The 23,970-nt window shown below is 41.1% G+C and overlaps 1 protein-coding gene across 4 annotated transcripts in view; it reads right to left on the reverse strand.

The window, feature by feature from the left end:
- The window catches only part of ESYT2 (extended synaptotagmin 2), a 168,833-nt gene that overhangs the window by 77,497 nt on the left and 67,366 nt on the right, over window positions 1-23,970 (reverse strand). For all 4 annotated transcript variants that reach the window (XM_089651707.1, XM_089694252.1, XM_089651793.1 and 1 more), the window contains exons 2-3: window positions 9,167-9,208; window positions 3,401-3,535 (exon numbers count right to left, since the gene is read on the reverse strand). In XM_089651707.1, coding sequence (XP_089507833.1) covers window positions 3,401-3,535; window positions 9,167-9,208 — 177 coding nt within the window. The remainder of the gene's footprint in view (window positions 1-3,400; window positions 3,536-9,166; window positions 9,209-23,970) is intronic.

Genomic DNA, 23,970 nt, shown 5'->3' on the forward strand with positions numbered 1-23,970 from the left:
GAACACCCATGCGATGCGAATCAGGTGAGGGAAAAAAAAGGGTCCTGAATCTTTTTGGTGTGGATGCGATGCTCAAATCACACAGACATCGCATGTGATTTGCGCAGGAATGCGGTTCTGTTCCTATGTTAATCACATGTGATCTGCAGCACTGCATCAGTGTGAACCAGGGCTTAAGGTTTCATCAGATTTTGTTGCAGTTATTTTAGAAGGGTAACATGAGCGAGATTCTAACATGAATCAATGCATGGACAATGGTCTATGCCAGCCTCTCTCAACCAGGGTGCCCAGGCACCCTGGGGTGCCTTGAGGTTTCTTCAGGGGTGCCTTGGCAAAATGTCTAAAAATTGCCCAAAAAACTTGTATACAAGCCAGCGGGTGGAACAAGCCTGCCTTTTAGTTATACAAAGTCACAGGTTTTCATTTTGCACCTTCTAGTCACCGGCATCCTGACAACCAATAACATCATTAGATGATAAGGAGGATGTCAGTTGCCTGCACAGCATCCTAGTTTGACCCTCCCCTGCCCCTCTCCATCAATGCAGGGGTCACATTAGCTCAGTGATGGAGAAAAACTGAGGGAGAAAAGAAACACTGGAATACTAGTCGGTACCAGTGTGCAAAATTGTATTTGCTTTGGAAAAATAAATCACCTCTAACGTTGGATGTCATACATGTGTGGATGTTGCTGCCTTATATAAAATTTTAAACAAAATTACTGAGAGTCTTGAGGCACCCCAGTTTAGAATGAGTTGCCTCAAGACTGTCCATGATTTTAATGGGTGCCTCGGGACTGTCCATAATTTTAAAGGGTGCCTTGCCTTGAAAAAAGGTTGAGAAACACTGGTCTATTCCACCACATTTATTGGAGTATAGAAACACATTTAACCCACAGGTCAGTGCTGTAATGCAGTTCATCAGACCAAAAACTGCACATGTTTGCATCTTTCCATTGCTAAGTAACTTTTGTGCCAAATACATAAGAGATCTGCTATACAGAGAGGTAAACTGAGATTCTTCAAAATATGAAATTACATTAGGATGTCACACTTTCTCAACACACTGCTTAACAGTAAGATTTTCTATGTTACTGCAGAGACCATAAAGGACAAGTGAGTCCATCCGAACAACTAGAGGTGTACATGGAGAGTTCCAGCTGTAGAGGAGGACTTGTATATTGGCCCATAAACTGCTAAGCACAGGAAAACCATTCTCTGAAAAGGACACTTAAGCCGGCCATACATAGGTTAAATTCCAAAAGGAATTTTCTCTCGAAAATAGTAACTAAGAATTTTCATTTGAATTTCCCACCATTAGTGGTACACAGCAATGGCTGATTTTCGTATGGCTATCTAATGTAAGTGATCGGACATGTTGGAAATTTTTTTAAAAACTAAGGAATTTCTAATCAATTATGGGAGAATCATGCAAGAAATATAAATCGAAAGAAAAATGAGCATGTTGTGACCTGGAAAGAAAAGAAGATTCCCAGCCCTGAAAATTCTTTTCTATACCATCATGAGGTGAAATTCAAGGCTTAGTTGGTCAAATTTCTAAATCAATGGTGGCACCATCGGATTACAAAATGTACAAAATTTCTGATTTTCAAAAGGAAATTCGTTCGGAATTCAACCCATGTATGGCGTGCATTAATGGGAGTTTTTGACCCAAAATAAGCAATCAGTCAGCTGACATACTTGTTCCAAGTAAGTGACTTAAGCCCTTCACGCCGGCGCCTCCCGGCCCTTTAAGAGTTTCAGAAGCCGGGACGGGCGGGGTTTAGGGATCATGTGACCGCCGTGATGCGTCGTCAAGGCGGTCACAGGATCGGGAGAAGTCCCGATCGAAAGGAGACCGGGACCTTTCCATGAGTACCGGACATGTGTGCTGGGAGCACGCACTCTCAGCACGTTTTTTTTTTTTTTTATTAGAACGCAAATGTGCGGCCGCTCGGCATCTAGGCCCAGATGCCGGGAGGCCACACATTTGTGTGCGGCCGGCGTGAAGAGGTTAATAAGTGATAAAGCAATGTTATGATTTGAAGCCCTAGATAGAGATCTTTCCAAAACAAGTACACAGTAGCAGTTTCCTTATTGCTATTGGAAAAAAGTTAATTTTAATTCAATGTGGTCTTCCAAAAGTCAAGCCAAGAATAATAGCAGGTCAGTCAAAATGTGATGTCATCAAAAAGAAAAGTTGGCATTTCTTTTTAGACTGTGCAGGAGGAAGTACACAGTGGTGAAAAATATGTGATTTTTTTATTTCAAGTGCTCAAATGGGGTATGTAGAGTATAATCACCATTGTCAGGAATCCTCCTTTAAAACTGAAATACAGGTATAGCAAAAATAAATTGTCCAGCTACAAGAACGATGCGTATTTCAACTTCAGTCTTGGGGTCTGTTATATATTCCTTCCAGATCTATGCAGTAATCCAGCATGAAATCGCCTGCATTTGTCTCCGTCCAAGAATTTCCTGTCAAAGACTGGACAGTGCCGCAAGCTCATTTTGGAGGGTGATTGGACTTGTATCCCCACAAAGTTATCTACAGGCAGCCTGTAGTGGAAATGACTGCTGGGTCCCTCCCCACCACAGCTCTGGCCTATGCAAAGGCACTGCAAAACAGTGATGATGCTGTAGCTCATTTGAAAAAAAAAAAGAAATCAAAGGAGCCGGGCGAAAGACTATCAGCTGAGCAGTGCCCAATCAGATCAGATGCAGGCATTGCCTTTGTATTTTGCTGTCAGAATACAATAGCTGCAGGTTTGTCCAACCACACAGTTTAGTATGGTTGGAGGAATAGGTTAGATTATCGTTCAGCATCCATGCTAAAAAAAAAATATATGTGTATGGCCAACTTAACATTCCAACAAAGTTATACAAGAGACACATGTAAGGTTTCACTGTATGATCCATGTGACAGCAGATATTGCAAAGTTCCAAGAACAAAAAAAAAAAAAAAAGACACACACACACACACACACACACACACACACACACACACACACACACACACACACACTGAATGTAGGGAATATATTTCAATGAAAGTTTTTGTCCTCTGAGTTAATGATATGGGAGACTGCGTGTTGACAATACCAAGGTATATAGTGTAGTGAATGTAACGTCTGCCACCCCAGGCCTCATCACTGCACCAGTGAACACTGCATATCTCCAGTTACAGAAGGGAACCACAGAAGGGAAACAAAGCACTTTAAATAGCAATACTAGAAGAACTTTGTGCTTTTAGTTTAATAAGAAGCAGATGGGCAGTTTACTTTTCCAGCCAAAAAAAATATGATTTTTAAATTGCACAAAGTTGTAGGTCCCATATATTAGAAGTAGCAATGATAGGTTATATGTACAGAAGTAACAGAATACATCTTCACCAAGCCACTTACCTGAGAGCCCATATCAATTTTAGTAAAGCTAAAGGTACTCAGATGGGCATTTGCACCTCTAACTGCAGGCTCTATGGTCTCTCTGAACAGCTTGTCTATGAACTGACAGATATAGGGCCACATGTGCTTGACTGTCTGTGGGGGGAAAAAAAATGTTCTTAGAAACACTGGCTAAATCAACTGTTATGTTTACATCAAATGCTAGTAAATAAAAGTCAAGAGCTACAATTTAAAACCCAAAGGTGTGATAAGATTGTTTTAGTGAGTGGTTCTGATAGAGATCACTTTTGAAATGTTTTAGAAGATTACAGGTGCACTTTAGCCCTTCAAAGTGGTACAATGCAAGAAGGTTGTATTTCAAGGACAGTCTTACAACAACTTCAGGACATCTATTTGTATCCATGTCCCAGCTAAAGATGTTTAAGACAGCACCACCAGCATTAACAAAGATACTAATAGAAGCAAATGGTTGACTGCACACTGCTGTCATTAAAAAGCCAACTTCTTCTTTATTTTACAAATTGAGACAATATCACAGCAATGAGATAAAAGGTCCTTCTAATGAGTTTCAAGCACAAAGGCGCTTAGTTTGTGTGCCTGAACTTTTAGTGGGCTCTTTTCTCTCATATTGCTGTGATGTTGAATTGTACAATAAAGAAGTTGTTGGCTTTTTACAGAGAGTGGTGTGCAGTTATTCATATGCTTCTATTAGTACTCCTCAGTCAGAAACTATGAACAAACCTGGAGCAGTGCATTGTACTGTGGACTAACAAAGGGCTATTTTATAATATGCTGAAAACTTGGGAGACACAATCCGGAAACTTTTCCTCACTTCCTTGTCATTTCTCTTGCCTGGTTTTCCATTACTGCACATTTGCAGTTCAATTAAGTATAAACTGTAAAGTCAGCTCACAGTTTAATTCAAGTAGAACTATAACATCCCAATAAAAAAAAAAAAAATTATATATATATATACAGTTGCAAGAAAAAGTATGTGAACCCCTTGGGATTACGTGGAGTTTTGCATGAATTGCGCATAAAATGTGCTCTGAACGTCATCTAAGTCACAACAATAGAAGAACACAGTCTGCTGAACATAATACTACACAAACATTAGATGTTGCCATGGTTTAATTGCACATAACATGTAAACATTCACAGTGCAGGGAGGAAAAAGTATGTGAACCTTTGGACTTAATAACTGGTTGATCCTCCTTTGGCAGCAATAACCTCAACCAAACATTTCCTGTAGTTGCAGATCAGACCTGCACAACGATCTGGAGTAATTTTGGACCACTCCTTTTCACAAAACTGTTTCAGTGTAGCAATATTCTTGGGATGTCTGGTGTGAATCGCTCTCTTAAGGTCATGCCACAGCATTTCAATCGGGTTGAGGTCAGGACTCTGACTGGGCCACTCCAGAAGGCGTATTCTGTGCTGTTGCAGCCATTGTTTTGTTGAATTACTTGTATGCTTTGGGTCATTGTCCTGTTGCATCACCCATCCTCTGCGGAGCTTCAGTTGGCGGACAGATGGTCGTACGTTTTCCTGCAAAATGTCTTGATAAACTCTGGAATTCATTTTCCCATCAATGACAACAATCCGTCCAGGCCCTGAGGCAGCAAAGCAGCCCCAAACCATGATGCTCCCTCCGCCATGTTTTACAGTGGGGATGAGGTTTTGATGTTGGTGTGCTGTGCCTTTTTTTCTCCACACATAGAGTTGTGTGTTCTTCCCAAACAACTCAATCTTGGTTTCATCTGTCCACAGTATATTTTGCCAGTAGTGCTGTGGAACATCCAGGTGCTCTTTTGCAAACTTCAAATGTGCTGCAATATTCTTTTTGGACAGCGATGGCTTCCTCCGTGGTGTCCTCCCATGTACTCCATTCTTGTTTAATGTTTTCCTTATTGTAGATGTGTCAACAAAAATGTTAGCATGTGCCAGGATTTCTGTAGGTCTTTAGCTGACACTCTGGGATTCTTCTTTACCTCATGCAGCATTCTGCGCTGTGCTCTTGCAGTCATTTTTACAGGACGACCACACCTCGGGAGAGTAGCAACAGTGCTGAAATTTCTCCATTTGTAGACAGTCTGTCTTTACGAGGACACATGAACATCAAGGCTTTTGGAGATACTTTTGTAACCCTTTCCAGCTTCATGCAAGTCAACAATTCTTGATCGTAGGTCTTCTGAGAGCTCTTTTCTGCGAGGCATGGTTCACATCAGACAGTGCTTCTTGAAACTAGTAAACCCAAAACAGGTGTGTGTTTTGTAAGGGCAGGACAGCTGTCGGGAACACATCCAATATCATCACACTGATTGGAGTCAAGGTTGGCTCACTCCTGGCTCCAATTAGCTCTGGGAGAAGTCATTAAGCTAGGGCCTCACATACTTTTTCCTCCCTGCACTGTGAATGTTTACATGTTATGTGCAACTAAACCATGGCAACATCTAATGTTTGTGTAGTGTTATGTTCAGCAGACTGTGTTCTTCTATTGTTGTGACTTAGATGACGTTCAGAGCACATTTTATGCCCAATTCATGCAAAACTCCATGTAATCCCAAGGGGTTCACATACTTTTTCTTGCAACTGTATATATATATATAATATGTGCTACAGCAGTTAAGTGTATCTGCAATTACAGTATTCTCCTAAGCTGGCTATACACTAGAAGATTTTCAAGCATAAATCCCTGCAGAAATTCATACGAAAATTATCAGTACATCTGATGACTTGACAATGTCAATCAAAAGCACTCCAACTTTTTTTGCTTCTAATATTTGATTGTGGAATGAATGGACTTTTCTGAACAGAAACTAAGTATACTGTTAGAAATTAATTTGTTCACGAAAGATTTTTCTATCGTCTTCCTTCAAATTTTCTCATCACTGCTGTGGAAAATGAAAGTCAGTTTCACGCCACTAACAATTAAAACATCCAACAAACGTTCTTACAATAATAAAAATTAAGAGTGGAATTTCATTAGCATATGCACCTTGGGCTACGTTCACACTAGCCTGGTGTGCAGGCAGCAGAGAGGCGTTTGGGAAGCGTTTTTACCGCTTCCCAAACGCCTCTGCCAATTCTGCACAGTACAGCATGGTGCTGTTTTAACGGGAGCATTTGCGTTGCGTTGCGGCAAAACGGACGCCTCTGGTCGAGTCAGGAGGCGTTGAAGCCTCCTATTCTAGTCTATGGTGCCGCTCTGCAAACGCCGGGCATTTGCAGAGCAGTAACACCATTCAAACTGCATTATAGGCATTTGTGGGGCGTTTTTAACACTTGGCGAACGCCTAGCAACCGCTGCTAAACCGCACATCTGGCGTTTGCCAAGCGTTAAAAAAACGCTCCGCAAACGCCGGACCAACGCTTGCCAAACGCTATAGGGGCGTTTGGCAAGCGTTGGTAAAACAGCCAAGTGTGAACGAGCCCTTGGTCACCATGCAAAGCTTATCCTACCAGTGAAGTTTGCCAAATGCAGCTTCCTGTGACAGTGTGACAATGATGCTGCACTGCTCCTGAGCTTAGAACAGAATTGCCACTCTCCACTGCGGTGGGTTTAAAAAATGTTGCAAAAATATTTGAATAGGCATTCAAATATGCAGTATATAGATATTCTTATCAAGCAGTAAATAAGCTATACAAAGGCTGGTTACAGTTCTACAATAAGGTGATCACATTCCTATAAAACAAATATATATTTGTATACAGACGCAAAATTCCGAAACAGTTATCTTTTTCTTTTTTTTTTTTGCATTCACCCTGAGTAAAAAAAACCTTCATAACAACTGAGGACTAGGGGTGATTGAACTGGCCTTGGTTCAATTCATGAGCGGTTTCATTAATCTTGCTCAAAATTCAGCAAACCCAAAATGTAGGAACAAACCCCTCTGAAGTCTATGGATAGCCATCTTGTTATTCCATTTGGGCAATTTGTAGAGATTATTAACAAGCTATTTTTAAACAATGCTAACTTTTTTTTCCTAAATACCATACAGAGGGCAGAAAGTCTTTTCATCCAGCTTTGAGGACGACATTGAAAATAAACAAATGCTTCAAATTACAGGCTTGTGGCATGAATACAAGCTGTACATGGTATTATACAACAGGGTACCAAAGGATATGTAGCCCACTGCTGGAATTCACAGTATCTCTCCCTACACAAAATTGTCGGCTCTCCATAAAAGCTTCTACATACTCTGACAATTTGGCTGCTTTTAGCCTGCCCTCTTTTACTGAAGAGGCTGGGTTATCTAATTCTTCAAAACTAATTTCTGTTGTGACTCCGTTAACCAGAGGCAAAAGTTCACTTTTGGAATGTTACATATTCCACCCGTATTTGGGGGAAGAACATTGAACATGTTGTAGCTCCTGACACCTTTACCCCCATGACAGCGGACGGGGTTCTTCTCCCCACACCTGCTGTCACCTTTTTAAAGAGCGCAGTCGTACAGGGCTCTGCCTTCACAGCCGCATCATTCACTCACAGTTTCCCAGAATAAATGAGCTTCCCAAGGCTTCCATCTTTACCCTGTCTTCAAAAGATGTCACAGCGCATGCATGAAGGGAGTTTTGGCTGCAGCACGGCACGCCATCCATTGAGAGCGCAGTGTGCATGAGCCGGTGATATCACCAGCGCTTCTACAATAAGTATCTCCTAACGCTGCACGTTTAGGAGATATATACAGTACCTACAGGTCAGCATTATTAAAGGCTTACCTATAGGTAAAAGTTGCCAAAGTGGGTTTGCTTCCACTTTAAGCAGTGCATTGTGAGTTGTTCTAATCTTCGGAGCGAAAAAGCAAACCTAACGGTCAGTATTTCGGGATTATACTTGAAAGTGAATTCTGGATATCTGTCTCAAGCCCAAGGTTGAGGAGAACTAAAGCCACCCTATTGAGGACCATATAACTTTTAAGGTACATCAGAAATGGAATACATGCACCTTGGAGAAGTATTAAAGGTATTTGACCTTGGCCCCTTTCACTTAGCTGTTGAGTCTCAAATCCAAAGTGGATCAATATGTCAGCAGGAACTGACCAGCACTTCAGTGCACCGCAATCGTGACCACTGGTTGTGGCTGCATTGCATCCTCATTCACTTCCATGTCCTACTTTTTTTTTTTTTTCAAATCTGCGAAGAACAACTTCACAGCACCAACAATGTAGATATGGCTGTCCTGCAGCCATTGCCAGGTTTTGACAGGTGGTCGAGGCGTAGTAAAAACGCCCCACAACTGCCTGGATATACCACACCAACATGTTCATGTGAAAGGAGCCTTATGAAGATTATGAGTTAATGATTCTGCCAATAAATCAGAGACAGGGAAGTCTGAATGTACTGCATCTCCTAGATTGTAATCTCCAAAGAGCAGGGTCCTCCTAACCCTCTTGTATTGATCTGTATTGTTGCTGTATTGTCTCCCGTTATATTGTAAAGTGCTGAGCAAACTGTTGGCGCTATATAAATTATGTATAATAATAATAATGGGAATATGTTATTTATCTGGATGATCTTATTCCTGTGCAAACTACACATATAAATATTTGCATCACCATATGCTGCAAGAAACCAGAGATAAGACTTTCAAGAGAAAAGTATTTCTAGTAAACACATATTTTAGTTATTGCATTGTTGTTTGATGTGACTAAACTGGTTTTCAGGTCTCAAAAGCTATCTATTCATGTGCTGCAGTTATGATGTCTCAGTGTCTTGTGTACAGTGCTTAACTTGTGAGTGCTAGTGAAACTAGAGACACCGTACCTTGTTTAGCCATTCTGCCCTTTCAATATCTGGGAAATGGACCTGTAAAAGACAAGAAAAGTTACAGGTGTGTCAAAACAAACACATACACTAATAATATAGATACATAGTAATGTGATTTACTTTCCACTGTACAAAAACTGATAAAGCAACAGCTTCCTTCTAAAGAGACATTGTCACCTTGGCTATTCAGTATAAAGTGACAGTGTCTATGTAAAGCCCACCACCCAACCACTTTATACTCACCTCTTCAAAGCTCTCCGCCACTTGGTCTTTTGTGGCCACCAATACCACTGTGATAAAGGAAGGAACAGTAGAAGTATGCTGCTGGGGAAATAATTATAAAGTGGCTCGAGTTGTGCTGTACACAGATCATGTCACTTTGTCATCGCCCCCCTGCAACATTATTATGGTCCCCCTGTAACAAGTTATCTATTAACAGGTTAAAAAATGAGGTCACTGACCTGAATTAAAGGCAGAGCAGCATTAAAAATTGTTTGGCAGGAAAAACAGTTCACATATGTTTATCTCAACTTTGTATTTAGATGTTTTGCTGGTTTTTCCACTTTCGCTTTCCCTTACATATACCCAGTAAAGTGACTGGCCTCAGGTGACACACAGAGATAAAACAAATCCTCCCACACAAGTTGTACCTGTTTATCAGCAGTCATCTCTTTTCTACAGCTGTTCAAAGTGCTGCATTTATAAAGCTTTTCTGAGAGTTCAGAAAACGGTGGGCTTGCTGAAGTTACACTCTGTAGAGCTCAGTGAGAGTTCTGAGAGCTAACTAGAGGCAAAAGACACACCACTCTCCACACAGGACACAGAAACAGAGCTGAAGCTGTCAGTCTGCTGGAGGTTCTTCCCCGTCACCATTTTTCTTTTGGTGTCAGGAAAGTGTCAAAAGTGACACGATGATAGCAGAGGACAGAAAGAGAGGAAAGAAATTACACTTAGCACTCTTAATTGAGACAAGTACACACTATAAAGGGATATGCTTTGTTCAGATTTCATGTCTGAGGTTTACAACCACTTTAACCTCTTGGTGCCGGCCTCACGCAAACGTTCGGATTCCCGGCATCTGGGCCTTGACACCGAGCGGCCACACATTTGCGTGCAATTAAAAAAAACATATCTGCTGACAGCGTGCGCACTGCGCGCTCCCAGCACGCGTGTCCGGTACTCACGGAAAGGCCCCGATTTCCTCTTTCGATCGGGACCTTTCCCAATCATGTGACCACTGACTGCGTGTCACAGCGGTCACATGACCCTAGACCCCGCCCCGCCTACCGGTTTCTGAGACCCTTAAAGGGCCAGGAGGTGTCGGCGCCAAGGGGTTAAAGAAAAAACTTAACGCAGAAATAATTCTGCTTTCCCAGCCAAAAAAAGATCAATGATGTGCCTACTACCTTTCAGAAGTGTCGCACCTCTATCTAGAATATGTGAACTCATCTTCATCTAATGTTCATACAGGATGGTGAACCTATGCAGTGACAGAAACCATGTGTTGGTGACATGGTGATAGGATTCTTCTACTACATGGACCAAGTGGAACCACTGAAGTATATATATGGCAGGCTGGGACACTTGTAGAGCAGATGCCACTTTATTAGTGTGATCAGCTTTAATGAGATTACATGACAAATTAGTCTAAGGATAATAATAAACATTTATAATTTGCAGTTTGTTCTGTAATCCTCTTAAAATGAATCCGCCACAAAGGTCTGCTTTATAGTATGCAATAAACTTGTTACCTCAAAGCTAAGGCCTACAAAGTAAAACTACCTGTAATCTACAAACAAAAAGAAAAATCATGTTCATAAAATGAAAGGTGTAAAGAAATAAGAAAAGAGTGAAACTGATGGCAGGAAGAAACAAAGAACAACATAACTGATAAAAGATAGAGAGGGGAATGTGTGTTGCTTAAGCCTAGTACACACAATAAGATTAAAAAAAACACATTCAAACGTGATTGTCCGATAATCTGATCGTTTGTACACAGCTTTCAAGAGTTGGTCACAATAGTTCGTATGTAGAAATATCTGAAGGGACAAGCATGGAAATTTTTCTTGTAACATAACAAAAGATTTTCATTTAATTCACAGAATATTGGTACAATTTAAAAAAAAAAAAAAAAAAAAAAAAAAAAAAAAAAAATCGACTGACCAACACTGTGCATGCTCAGAAATGAAATGCACAATATTACATCACGTCTGAAGTTGTATTCTGTCTTACAAGAATTTTCTTAACTTTAGTAACCTATTCGTTTTCAAGGAGACTAGCATGTAAATAGCAAAAAAAAAAAAAAAAACTGGACATAATTTGTCCGATTTTTGCATCATGTGTACTAGGCATTACAGAAGAGGTCCAGAAAGTTGAGCTGCACATTTATCATTCAATCCTATTAAAAGGTTGCACTCCATAAGATTGAATAGAGTATACTGCACATGTGCAGACCCAGCTCAGAAGAATTCAACAAGCAGCTCTGTGGTCTCCTAGATATCTCACTGGACTGAGGAGGCAGGGAAGCTAGGAACACAGCAAGCTAAAAAGGTGTAGTTACATGTTAGAACCCGTTCATACCACTGCAGTGTGGTAGTCATACCTTCCAACTTTCGGAGGTGGGAATGAGGGACACCTAAAAGCAAAATGTATTAATAGGACACGTCCCTTACAAGGAAAATTAATATGCAAAAAATTATTGCATTTTTTAAATGTACAAATGCAACAATATAGAAATAGGATGAAGTGTTTAACACTGTAAACACTTTTTGATAAATAGCGCATTTTTAATACAGGTATATACATCAGACTAAAACGAGGGACAAATGAGGAGGGAAGCAAAACAGAGGGACTTTGTTCCATATGAGGGACAGTCCCTCAAAATCATGGTGGTATGGTGCACTGATGTGATGTAGTGCTATTCATTCTATTTAGTTCATTCTGAATGGCACCCCAATGCACCTTCCAAGTTTACATCTATTGCAGCACAACATATGGCACTGCCAAAAATACTGCTTGCCTGATCTTTGGTCTGTTGTGTTGTATTGGAAAGCCCACTCAAATCAATAGGCTGCCTTATAGCAACGCAAAGTCTTACACTCACTCACTTACTCCACTGTAAAGGATAATTTTTACTTACTGAAGCTTACTGAAACCCAACCTCAGTATTTGTTGTCTTCTTTTGGGATTTTTTGCAGATGAATTACTTCACAGTACAAGCAGCTAGAGAGGTGAGTGCGAGCTTGTTTAAAAGATTATTCTGTTCGCTTATCAGCTGTATTGAGATATCTACTGACAACTGTTTAATGAAATCTGTATACCAAGGTTAGCCATGCATTGTTAGTATTCTGTTCAAAAACTGTTTTCGATTTTCTAATAGTTAATGAACAAATTTCTACAATCTATTTCAATGGAAGTGGCAAGAAAAAGCAAAAAGTCGAAGGATGGATTTTCTTGTAATAATTTGAACAAATTTATAACTACCTTTTGTGGTTTCTGTTCAGGTAAAATTGTAATTATTGTAATGTGCGAGTGCTACATATAACTTTAAAAGAAGTATGGAGTTTATAAATCCCTGGAGTTTTTTTACTCACCTAGCTGAATGCAGTATTGATCTGATGCTGCATCTGTGCCCTGTAGGGTCTGCACTGAGAACTAAGTGATCAAAGGTCAATCCCCTCCACTCTGAGCAGAGTGCGGTGACTGTCAATTACCATTCTCTGCTCTGCCCTTCCAGCACTCACTGGAGTGCAAGGCTAGGAGGAAGCTGGCTCAGTCTCCCAGCGGCGTACCTGAGAAACCAAGCCTGCTGCCGGTCAGGTTTCTGGGCATATTGTCGGGATCTTTTCAGAGTCAGGACCAGCTCTGTGAATTCAGCAAACAGAGAGCTTTAGCCTGTTGTTGGCTGAAAATGGGTCTGTGATCCATAGGAGAAGTATAGCCAAATTAGCTTTGCCCATACTACTTCTTTAATCCAGAAGTAGAGCTTTTTTGTCTGTCATGAACATTTGTTTTATATATTTTTTGTGGTAGGGCCACAGGCCTTATTTAAAGCCAAAGTTTACCCCAAATAACGAAAAAAAAAAAAAAAAAAAGCGCAAGGGACTTAACTTACATGTAGTATGATGTGTTCCTTGTGCTGATTCTTTTTTATTTAGCAGAAAATTTTGTGTTTCATACCTCTGCCCCTGCAATCTTCCGGTGCTACAGGGTTAGTGAAATGGAGCGCTTGTCAGGACAGCTCAACTATGCCTGCTCTGCCATTCATAGGTGCTGTACTACAGCATCTATGAATGCCATAGCATATCTGAATGGGGGATGGGCAGCTGATTGATAGCACTGCCCCTTCCATTCAGGGATGCTGTGTCATTCATTGAAGTTGTAGTATGGCTTCTAAGAAAGGGTGGATCTGGAAGGAAAGGGTGGGCATAGTCAAGCTCCTGACAGCCCCTCACTTGTATTAACCCCCGTCACACTGAAAGACTTTGGGGGTAAAAAAAGACTAAAAAATTTCTAAACCAAGGACAAGGGATTCATCATACTAAATTATATCTCTTGTGCTGATTTTTAGGTTTGCAATTCAGGCTAAACCTAAGCTTTAAAAAGGATAAGTTAACCTTTGAGAACATGTTACACAGACATTCAAGATGAAACAAGTAACAGGTTATGAAAAAAACAGCTCCTGCTCCCCCCACTGCTTTGACAGCTAGCAGGGGATCTTCTCCACCCGCTAGCTGTGAACATTTTTTAAAAATGCGTCCCAACTGGCCTGCCGGCCGCATCACTCATTCAGTCCTCTGTGAATGAGAAACTACAAGTCCTGACAGCCTTAGCGGCTGGCGCCTGGCAGTTCATTGCTGCTTCCTATCATTATATCGGTTTACCTGTACATCCTGTACAGGAAAGCAGACACAATGACAGGCCTACAGGAGATTTGCATGGCACCAGCAATCTGCTGATCGCTGGTGCAATGGTTTACAGGCTCCTGTAACAGAAATAATAAATGCACATTTTCTTACCTGCAAAAAAATGTGCATTCATGATTTTCTAGCAAAAGGTGAATTTATCCTTTAATAATCCGCCTGTTCAGGGACATAGGAGATCGGACTGGAGAAAAATGTCTTAATATTTTATTTACCTCTTCTGCGTGTGTGTGTTTTAGCCAAAGATAATTTTAGCCAGTTTTTAACTTTGGTATTGATCCAGGCATTCCCTACCTTGTCACACTGCTTTTTTATCACAGCTACCTTTTAAATTATTTAATATATTCCATGGAAGATGGGTTTTGCCCAGGAACAGTGTGACTTGATCTGCTGTACATTTCCATGTTCCTACTAAAAAACTGGTTGTATTGCTCACAGCTCATCAAAGCAGAAAAATGATAAAGCTATACCAGGATTATTACGGTTTGGGAGTTTCTTTTTTAGAATTTTTTTTTCTTATTTAAAATTTTTTCCAGCTCCTTCGCACTTTGAATGACAATTGCGCGCTCATGCAACACTGTACCCCTATGAAGTTTTTATAATTTTTTTGAGACAGAGCTTTCTTTTGGTGGTATTTAATCACCACTGGGTTTTTTATTTTTTCTGAACAAAAACAACTGAAAATGTAAAAAAAAATAAAAAAAGTTTTCTTAGTTTCTGTTATAAAATTTTGTAAATAAGTCATTTTTCTCCTTCACTGATGTGCGCTAATGAGGCTGCAGTGATCAGCACTGATAGGCTGCACTGTTGGGCACTGAAAGGCAGCACTCATATATGGCACTGATAGGCCCTGATGATCAGTGTAGATGTCCCCTCTGAGGAATGCCGACTACTGGCTCTCCTCATGAGCTGTCAGCGTGACAGCTAGTGAAGAGAGAAATGCCGATAACCGGCATTTCCTTATTTACATGCGATCAGCTGTGATTGAACACAGCTGATCACATGACAGAGCCGGCGTCTTTGGCTCTTTCTGTTGATCGGTGATCTGCTGTGTCCCAGGGACACCGCGCACCACTGTTTGGCGTGCATGCGTGGTTAGAGTGGGAGGACATCATAGGACATGTTCTACCCATTTTTAGAATGGAACATGTAACATGTCCCCACCGCTGCAGCCGCTACCTGATCCCCCCTCTCCTTGTGACAGCAGTGGAGAAGTTTCCGGCACTAGGGGTCACTTTTTGAGTAGCCGTGTGAGGGCTCCGCCCACATGGCAGTGTCATTCAATCACAGTTCAGTGAATGAACTACAAGTACCAGCATCCTTTGCAACTGTCGGATTGTAGTTGCATCCTTTGCGAATGTCGGCTTGTAGTTCTCAATGAAATACTACAGCGTTGCTTTAGTTCACGAAGACTTCCTGTCAGTGGCAAACAGTTCGCTCGTATGAGTACGCAGATGATGAACAGATGATCGCGGGTGCAATGTTTTAAAGACTCCAAATAAATAAATGCAAATTTTTTTTTTTTACATGAAAAAAATTTACATTTATCATTTTTTGTTAAACAGTGACTTGTCCTTTAATCGACAGTATATTTGAAGGGGACAAAATGAAAACCTCAGTTAATATTAATAGTAGGGGGTAAATCCCTCACTACCTTAAAATATAACTAAAGGCAAATTTTTTTTTTTTTTGAAGTTTTGGATAGAGTGGAGAGGCCTTAGAACACCTGTCAGTTTTTATTGCTGCCTGTGCCCCTGTTAGGGAGATTCACCCTCTCTATTTGTCCTGTTTACTATTATCATGGACAATGAAAATAAAAGAAAATCACAAATTTTGGGATGACTTTGGAGAATAGAGGGAACCCTTCCAAAGGGGATGCTAGTTCTGGTGACCCTGGGATTCCCTCACTTTGGAGGGATTTCCTCTGACTTCCTGTTTTGGCTATGGGACAGGCCATGAAGGCAAATCTCCCCAATGGGACAAAGATGGCAAAAATAAAATTGTCAGGGGTTTTACTTACTTAATCCAAAATGAAAAGTAAAAGGTTTTGTCTTTAATTACAGTTTCAGATGTATCTAAATACAAACCTTTTTTAGAGCTCGTTTACACAAGCGGTGCCCTCTGAAGATGGATCTGCGTTGTGTTGCTTTGTGTGGGTAAATCACAAGACCTGCTGACCAGAATTACAAATCCTTTGGCAGCTAAAGCCAAACCGTATATGCACTGCAATTGTATTCAGCTGTTTGCCTTGAGATTCAGGTTAACCACTGCATGGCCTAATCATTGTAGGTGTTGCTCACATCAGTTCTATAGGTATGCATAGGGCCACTTTAAAAATAAACAGAATCTGTTGCAACGCAAGCACTCCTATAGCCCAGGCCAGCGTATTTGCATACAATTTCCATCCATCGGCCTGCATACTGCTTGTCACGCTGTATGTAAGCTTAGGCCTGATGTAGCATTCAGTAACACCGCTCGCTGACAACACCATGAATCATGAAGAGTAATGTAAAAAACCAAGTGCCACACCCAGACAGGCCGCGCAGCCAGTTTCCTTCATGTGAGTCATACTATTTCTACACTTCAGCCTGGCAAGTTACACCAGCCCAGGTCTCCTCCTAGCACACCATTCTTGTACACAGAGCGGCGATGGAGCTCAGCCACACAGGCAGGAGGTATACAGCATATACTATCCTGGTAACCTAGGAGAAAGCAATAACGGTGACCTTATGTTTTGCATACAAGTGTGTAGAACAACTGATTGTGGGATTATATATTTAACTGCTTTGCAAATGAAGCTGCTGGAAAAGAAAAAAAAAATTAATAAAAAGACATTCCCTGGAATTCATAAAAGGCTTGTTTACACCAGCAAATTGTTCTGAATGCATGGCTGTGGGAGTGCGCTGCAAGACACAGTGCCGATGCATTGATCCTGATGCATCACATTGCTTACTCAGTGCCTTTTCAATACTGTTCTGGTCACTGCAGCAGCATTGTATGATGGTTTGCACCACAAACAGATGCACTGAAAAAAAGTGCTGCATGCTGTACTTTTTCTTCAAGCGCACACCACAGCAATGGACAGCATGTGAATCAATTTTGCCTTGTCTATGTCTAGGCTATGCTGGAAACTGCTTCCAGAGTAGCTCCATCACACCAGGTGTGAACGACTCCAAAGAGTGTCATTGGGGTCAATTTAAAAATAAGGCCTGAAAAAATGCAGTAAAATAAGCATACAGTCCTTTTTTTGCAAATGTGCAATTCACTAAGAATTTTACGATAAATAACTCTTGCGGTAAAATACCTGTATTGTGGTAATTACTGCATATTTTAATGTGGTAATTTATCGCACAGTAGCTGGTTGTGAAGGAAGCCAGCCGCAGTGTTCTTCACAACGGATAACTGTCAGCAGGAGTCTCACTGACAGCTGAATGAAAGCAAAACATGCCAGCAATTACAAATGATGAAAAAACAGTGTGGGGCTCCCCCCCCCCCCCCCCATCCATACCAGGCCCTTTGGATTTTAAGAAAAACCCCACACCAAAAAATAAAAAATAATAATAAATAATAAAATCTCGCACAGGTACCCTCACAATCCTAAGGGTCTGGCATGAGTCTGGGGGGGACCCCACACTGTTTTTTAAAAAATGCTGGCGTGGAGTTCCCCTTAATATCCATATCAGACCCCAAGGGGTTGGGGGGGAACATTCTCGCTGCATCTGATAAAATACCTCATGTGATACCGCTAGTAAAACCCTGGTGATAAATATTACATCTATTTTTTTTTACTTTCTGTTATGTCTGAATTGGACTTAACAGCTTACCGCATGTTTTTTTTTGCGGTATTTACCATCACATTTTGTGATTTTGCCGTAGAAATTGGACATTTTGTTACCACATGCGATATTTATGCATATGAATATTCACACAACTATTGGTAAGGTGTAGATGAATCTGTTTCAGAATTGCCTTGGAGAAAATTTTGTCTGCAACACAATACTTACACATGCAACACAATTTACTCCAACCTGTAAAAGGTCTTATTTACCTCCGTTTTTCTTATCACTGATATGGCGGTATTTCTTAATGAATTTGTCGCAGCCATAGCGCTAAAATGTAAACGTGGCACACATAAGCACTAATTTGTTGCATATTACAATAAGTTTTTTTTTTACACCAGAAAAGTGTAGCAAATGCTTTACTGAATTGCCCTCATTATTTGATAAAGACATTCTGCACATTGTTTGTAAAGCAGCGTAACTCCTCTGATTGTAGCTATTCCAGGGCCCATCCGGCTGGGGGAGCCTGGGGTGCCACATTTATAAACAAAGGGGTTTTGCACTTCACCCCTATGCTTGACTGTCTATACCGCTGTTGTCAGTGGGGATCACCACTATACCCTAAACACAGCAGAGTGAAGTGACGGTTAATGCTTTTCTAGAGAAAAAGGAGTGAAAGGTATATCATACACGTTGGAGCACAGGACTCTGTGTCAAGGGTTACTGGATCACAGAAAGCAGGCTAGGTTTCCAGTTACGTTGTAGAACATCCACATTTTTCAACAGTGTGCACATATAATATCAGAACACTGATCGCGTGCAGACTCTTTAACCCCTTGACGCCACTGTCCACAATTAACATAAAAATATGTAGGGAAAGGACACACCACATTAGGCAAACCATGAAAAATTAACAAGCAAAAAGATTGGATACACCCACAAATACCTTTTCTTTATGTTTTTTATGTTTTTAAAGCACTGCACAAATTGTTGGCACTATACAAATCCTGAATAATAATAATGATAATGATTTAGAGGTTGGATTAAAATGTTAAGGGCTCAATCACACCATGTCCATTGAGCTGCTTTGATCTGCATAGATCAATGCATGCTCAATGCAAGGGCACACAAAAAACAATTGTTTTCTGTGTGCCCTGTTTATGCCATACATGTGCGGAGGTGTGCGATGCATGAAAAAGGCAGCATGTCTGCATTTTTATGTAGAACAGTGTCACAACATACTGCACTGAAGAGAGTTCAATGAAGTGTTATTTTGTGACACTTAAATAAAGTTGGGAAAAAAAACAGCCAAAAAAAAACACAAGGGAAAAAAAAAAAAAAAAGGAAACAGTGCCATGCATCGCACTGCCCCTCCACAACCGACACCAGCACACGTTTTTGTGGCTGGGTTGGTGTGAACAAGCCCTTAGTTTAATAACTGGAACTTTTTTGTTACATTGTCCTATATAGATCAAAAAGAGGAAGCGGTATTTGATGGAAAAGACCGTCCTTTTTAACGAGGAACAGTTTGAAGCTATGATATCAGATCAGTGGCCAGTACTAATGGTTTCATCAATGCTTATCAAGAGTTGAGAATGCTTGACAAGGCTTTATTTATGACAAGGTGCTAATCCTCTGTGACCTTCTCACCTTCCACCTTTACCTTACTTAGGGCTCATTTACACTCACAGCTTGGGGGGAGGGCTGTAAAAAACAGGCAATTGAGCCGTGGTTCCCAAACCACAACACACCTTAAGCTGCAAAGGCAGCCTGATGGGGTTGTACACATGCCATGGCCATGATGCTGTGATGTAGCAAAAAATTGTATCCCCTGTCAAGTTTTAGTGAGCAGTGCCACTGCAGCATGTGACCCAATCAAGTGAATGAGGCATTCAGGAGGTTTCAGCGGTCATAACATTCTCCACAGTAATAGTTAGTGAGCTGAAAAGATCAATTACATCATGTTGTGTAATGCTGAGGTGTTGGCATTAATATTGGAATCGATTCACTAAAGGCAAATAAACTAAGCACTTTTCAAGTGCAGTTGCACTCATTTTCCTTAGTAAATGTAATGTGGCAAAGTTTTACTTTGTAAAGAACACCCAATCAGGTGCAAGGAAAAAGAAAAACATTTTTGCTTGCACATGACTGGATAAAGGAGGGAAACAGAGCTTTTCCACATTCACTAAACTCTAGGGAAAATAAGTGCAACTGCACTTGCAAAATTCACAGTCTATTTGGATTAAAGTCAGGCGATTGGCTGGGCCATTCTTGCAGCTCTTTTCTTTGAAACCAATTGAGAGCTTCTTTTTCTTTGTGTTTGGGATCATTGTCTTGCTGAAATTTCCAACCTCGTTTCATCTTCATCATCCTGGTAGATGGCAGCAGATTTTTTATCAAGAATGTCTTGGTACATTTTTCCATTCATCCTTCTTTCAACAATATGAAGTTTGCCAGTACTGTATGCTGAGAAACAGCCCCACACCATGATGTTCCCACCTTCAAACATCACTGTTGGTATGGTGTTTTTGGGGTGATGTGCAGCACCATCTGACCTCCAAACATGGTGTATATTATGGCATCCAAAGGTCTCAATTTTGGTCTCATCTGACCAGACTATATTCTCCCAGTATTTCACAGGCTTTTCTAAATGTTGTGTAGCAAGCTTTAAACGAGCGTCGACATGCTTTTTCTTCAGCAATGGACTCTTGCGTGCTGAGCTTGCATACAGACCATGGCGGTTGAGTGCATTACTTATTGTTTTCTTTGAAACAATTATACCTGCTAATTTCAGGTCTTTCTGAAACTCTCCACAAGTGGCCCTTGGCTCTTGGACTACTCTTCTGATAATTCCTTTCACTCCTCTGTAAGAAAGCTTGCAAGGAGCACCTGGTCGAGGCCAGTTTATGGTGAAATTATATTCTTTCCATCTATGGATTATAGCACTAACAGTGCTCACTAGAACATTCAAAAGTTTAGAAATCCTTCTGTAACCAATGCCACCAGTATGTTTTGTAACAGTAAGGTTGTGAAGGTCTTGATAAAGCTCTTTCCTTTTACCCATCATGTGATGTTTCCTGGGTGACACCTTGGTAACAGGACAAATTTTTATAGGCCATCAGTTGAGGCTGAACTAGCTAATAAACCGAGTCTCTGCAACATGGTGTGAACGAGCCCTAATGCAGGCCATAGATGGGGAGAAAAAACGGCAGATTTTTCTTTTAAAAAACGAAAATTCGGTCGTTCAAGCGGCCGACGTTACCATCAATGGTGAAAAAAATCGCCCGATTTTCATCCCTTCTACAGCTGGCAAAAAGTGTCCCTGCAGAGAGCTCCGCTATTTCTGACAGTTCTCTGACAGTTGCTTCACATTTACAGCGGTTGAAACATTGTATCTATTTGTTTCCATTTAGGATACAGATGTTTTTATTCGGAAACAAATAGATACAATGTTTCAACCGCTGTAAATGTCAAAGAACTGTCAGAAATAGCGGAGCTCTCTGCAGAGATACTTTTTGCTGGACTGGAATTCTTCTTATTTTCATCCTACTTCTTCTTCTTCTTCTTCATCCTCTTCTTCTTCATCATCCTCATCTTCTTCTTCATCCTCATCCTCTTCTTCATCTTCTTCATCCTCATCCTCTTCTTCTTCATCCTCATCCTCTTCTTCTTCCTCCTCATCCTCTTCCTCCTCATCCTCCTCTTCTTCATCATCCTCATCCTCTTCTTCATCATCGTCCTCGTCCTCTTCTTCCTCTTCTTCATCCTCTTCTTCATCCTCTTCCTGTCTTCCTCTTGCAGGTCACTGCTCATGCGCAGATTTTTTATCGGTAAAAAAATCGGCCGATTTGCCCACTAATTGCCGCGAAAATCGGCCGATCGGCAAAATCGGCCGATTTTTTTCCAACTTTACCGAAAAACAAAAACGGCCAAAATACCGGAAAACGGCCGACCAAATCGCCCACTAACGATCCGAAAATCGGCCGATTTTATTTCGACCCATCTATGGCCTGCATAAGTCAGTGTACTGTTCTTGAAGTCATTTGTATGACTAGAATATCATCTGAAAGCAATTACATAAACGTGCTGTATCTAAGAACCTTATGTAAACTATTAATACCATGTGATGCAAGATAACTACTGAAAATGAGGATGATAGTTCCAGGCCTGTTTTATTTTTTTTACCTAGCATACCATTTATATTAAAGTGTATGTATAACAAAAGCTATTTTTTTTTTGTTTTGGATAGAGATGGGAATTATTTGAACCTCTGCCAGGTTTTCATTTCTGCGTATTAAAAAAAAAAAAAAAAAAAAGTCTAAAGTCCTAGGAGACCAAAACCTTTTAATAGGTCTTTGCTCATTACAAGATACAGGTTTTGGGGATTTACAGTATATACTCCCCCTCTTCATCAGGACTTCTAAATGCTGTAAATGTACTCAACTGGGCTTCTTTAGTACTTGCATGTGTTTCATAAAAGCATGCAATGCTACCCTCTTTAGTTGCAGAAGCAGCAGCCGGGGTGTACATATGCCATGGTCTCAGTATTTTCACAGAGGAAATCTGCACTGATAATCAGGGCACTGATTATCAGTGCAGCCCCAAAGGTGCCCAGTAGTGTCACCCATCAGTGCCGCCTGTCAGCACCCATCAGTACAGCATCGTCAGTGCCTGCTCATCAATTCCAACCAGTACCGCCTCACCAGTGCAGCCTCATCAACGCACATCAGTGAAGGAGAAAATGTACCTGTTTGAAACATTTCTTAATAAAAAAAAATACTTTTTCAATTTTTTTCCGATTATAGTGCAAAAAATAAAAAACCCAGTGGCGATTGCCACCAAAAGAACGCTCTATTTTTGTGAAACAAAATTATAAAAATTTCATATGGGTACAATGTTGCATGACTGCGCAATTTATTATTATTATTATTATTATACAGTATTTATAAAGCGCCAATAGTTCGCTCAGCGCTGTACATTACAGAGGGGGACAGAACATGTGACAGAACAATACCAATACAATGCAAAACATGAGGTGATCGAGGGCCCTGCTCTTTCGAGCTTACAATCTAGGAGGGAGGGGATGGTGGCACAGGAGGAGATAGCTGTGGGGGATGGAGTGGTAGGAAGAGTGGAGGAGGTCGGCAAGTTAGCAGGGGGTGGGGTAGGCTTCCCTGAAGAGATGGGTTTTCAGGGTGCGCCTAAAGGAGAGGAGAGTAGGTGATAATCTGATGGGTTGGGGCAGGGAGTTCCAGAGGATGAGTGACACCCTGGAGAAGTCCTGGAGGCGGGCATGGGAGGAGGAGACCAGGGAACTAGAGAGAAGGAGATCTTGTGAGGAGCGGAGTGTGCGTGTTGGGCGGTACTTGGATATTAGGTCAGTGATGTAGTTCGGGGCAGTATGGTGGACAGCTTTGTACGTCAGCGTTAGGATTTTGAATTTGATCCGTTGCGCAATTGGAAGCCAGTGGAGGGATTGGCAGAGGGGGGTGGCAGAGACGGAGCGGTTGGAAAGGTGAATGAGTCTGACAGCCGTATTCAGGATGGACTGAAGCGGGGATAGCCAGCGGCGAGGCAGGCCAGTGAGGAGGGAGTTGCAGTAGTCGAGTGCAACAACGCTGAAAGCTGAAAATTGGCCTGAGCAGGAATGAGGTAAAAGTGCCCAGTAGGAAAGTGGTTAATAGGGAGGGGTAAACCCTTTGTTTGAGACTCCTATTCCAGTAACAACTAAGAGGGGAATTCCCTAAACTTTGTAGAATGTATATAATACATATACTGTACTACTGGGCCCTACAGGTTTCTTTTTTTTTTTTTTTCTTTTTTTTGTGCAACCCATCAAAAGACATTTCCCTGCACTTTGGCCACTTTCACATGATGGGTCCTTCAGTTTTTCAGGAAGACCTGATTGGACCGCCTACCTCCACTCCGATCCACTAAGAAAAAAAAAACCCCACAAAACTGAAGCAGATTCGACCTCCTCTGTCTAGACCAGGGGTAGGCAACCTGCGGCTCTCCTGTTGTTGCAGGACTAAAAGTTCCATCATGCCTCTGCAAGTTATAGCTGTAACTGTCAGTTTTGTTATGTTGCAATGCCTCATGG

The sequence above is a fragment of the Staurois parvus genome, unplaced genomic scaffold (assembly GCF_062004578.1).
Source record: "Staurois parvus isolate SC_StPar_1 unplaced genomic scaffold, SC_StPar_1.0 ptg000005l, whole genome shotgun sequence".
In the NCBI taxonomy this organism is placed as follows: Eukaryota; Metazoa; Chordata; class Amphibia; order Anura; family Ranidae; genus Staurois; species Staurois parvus.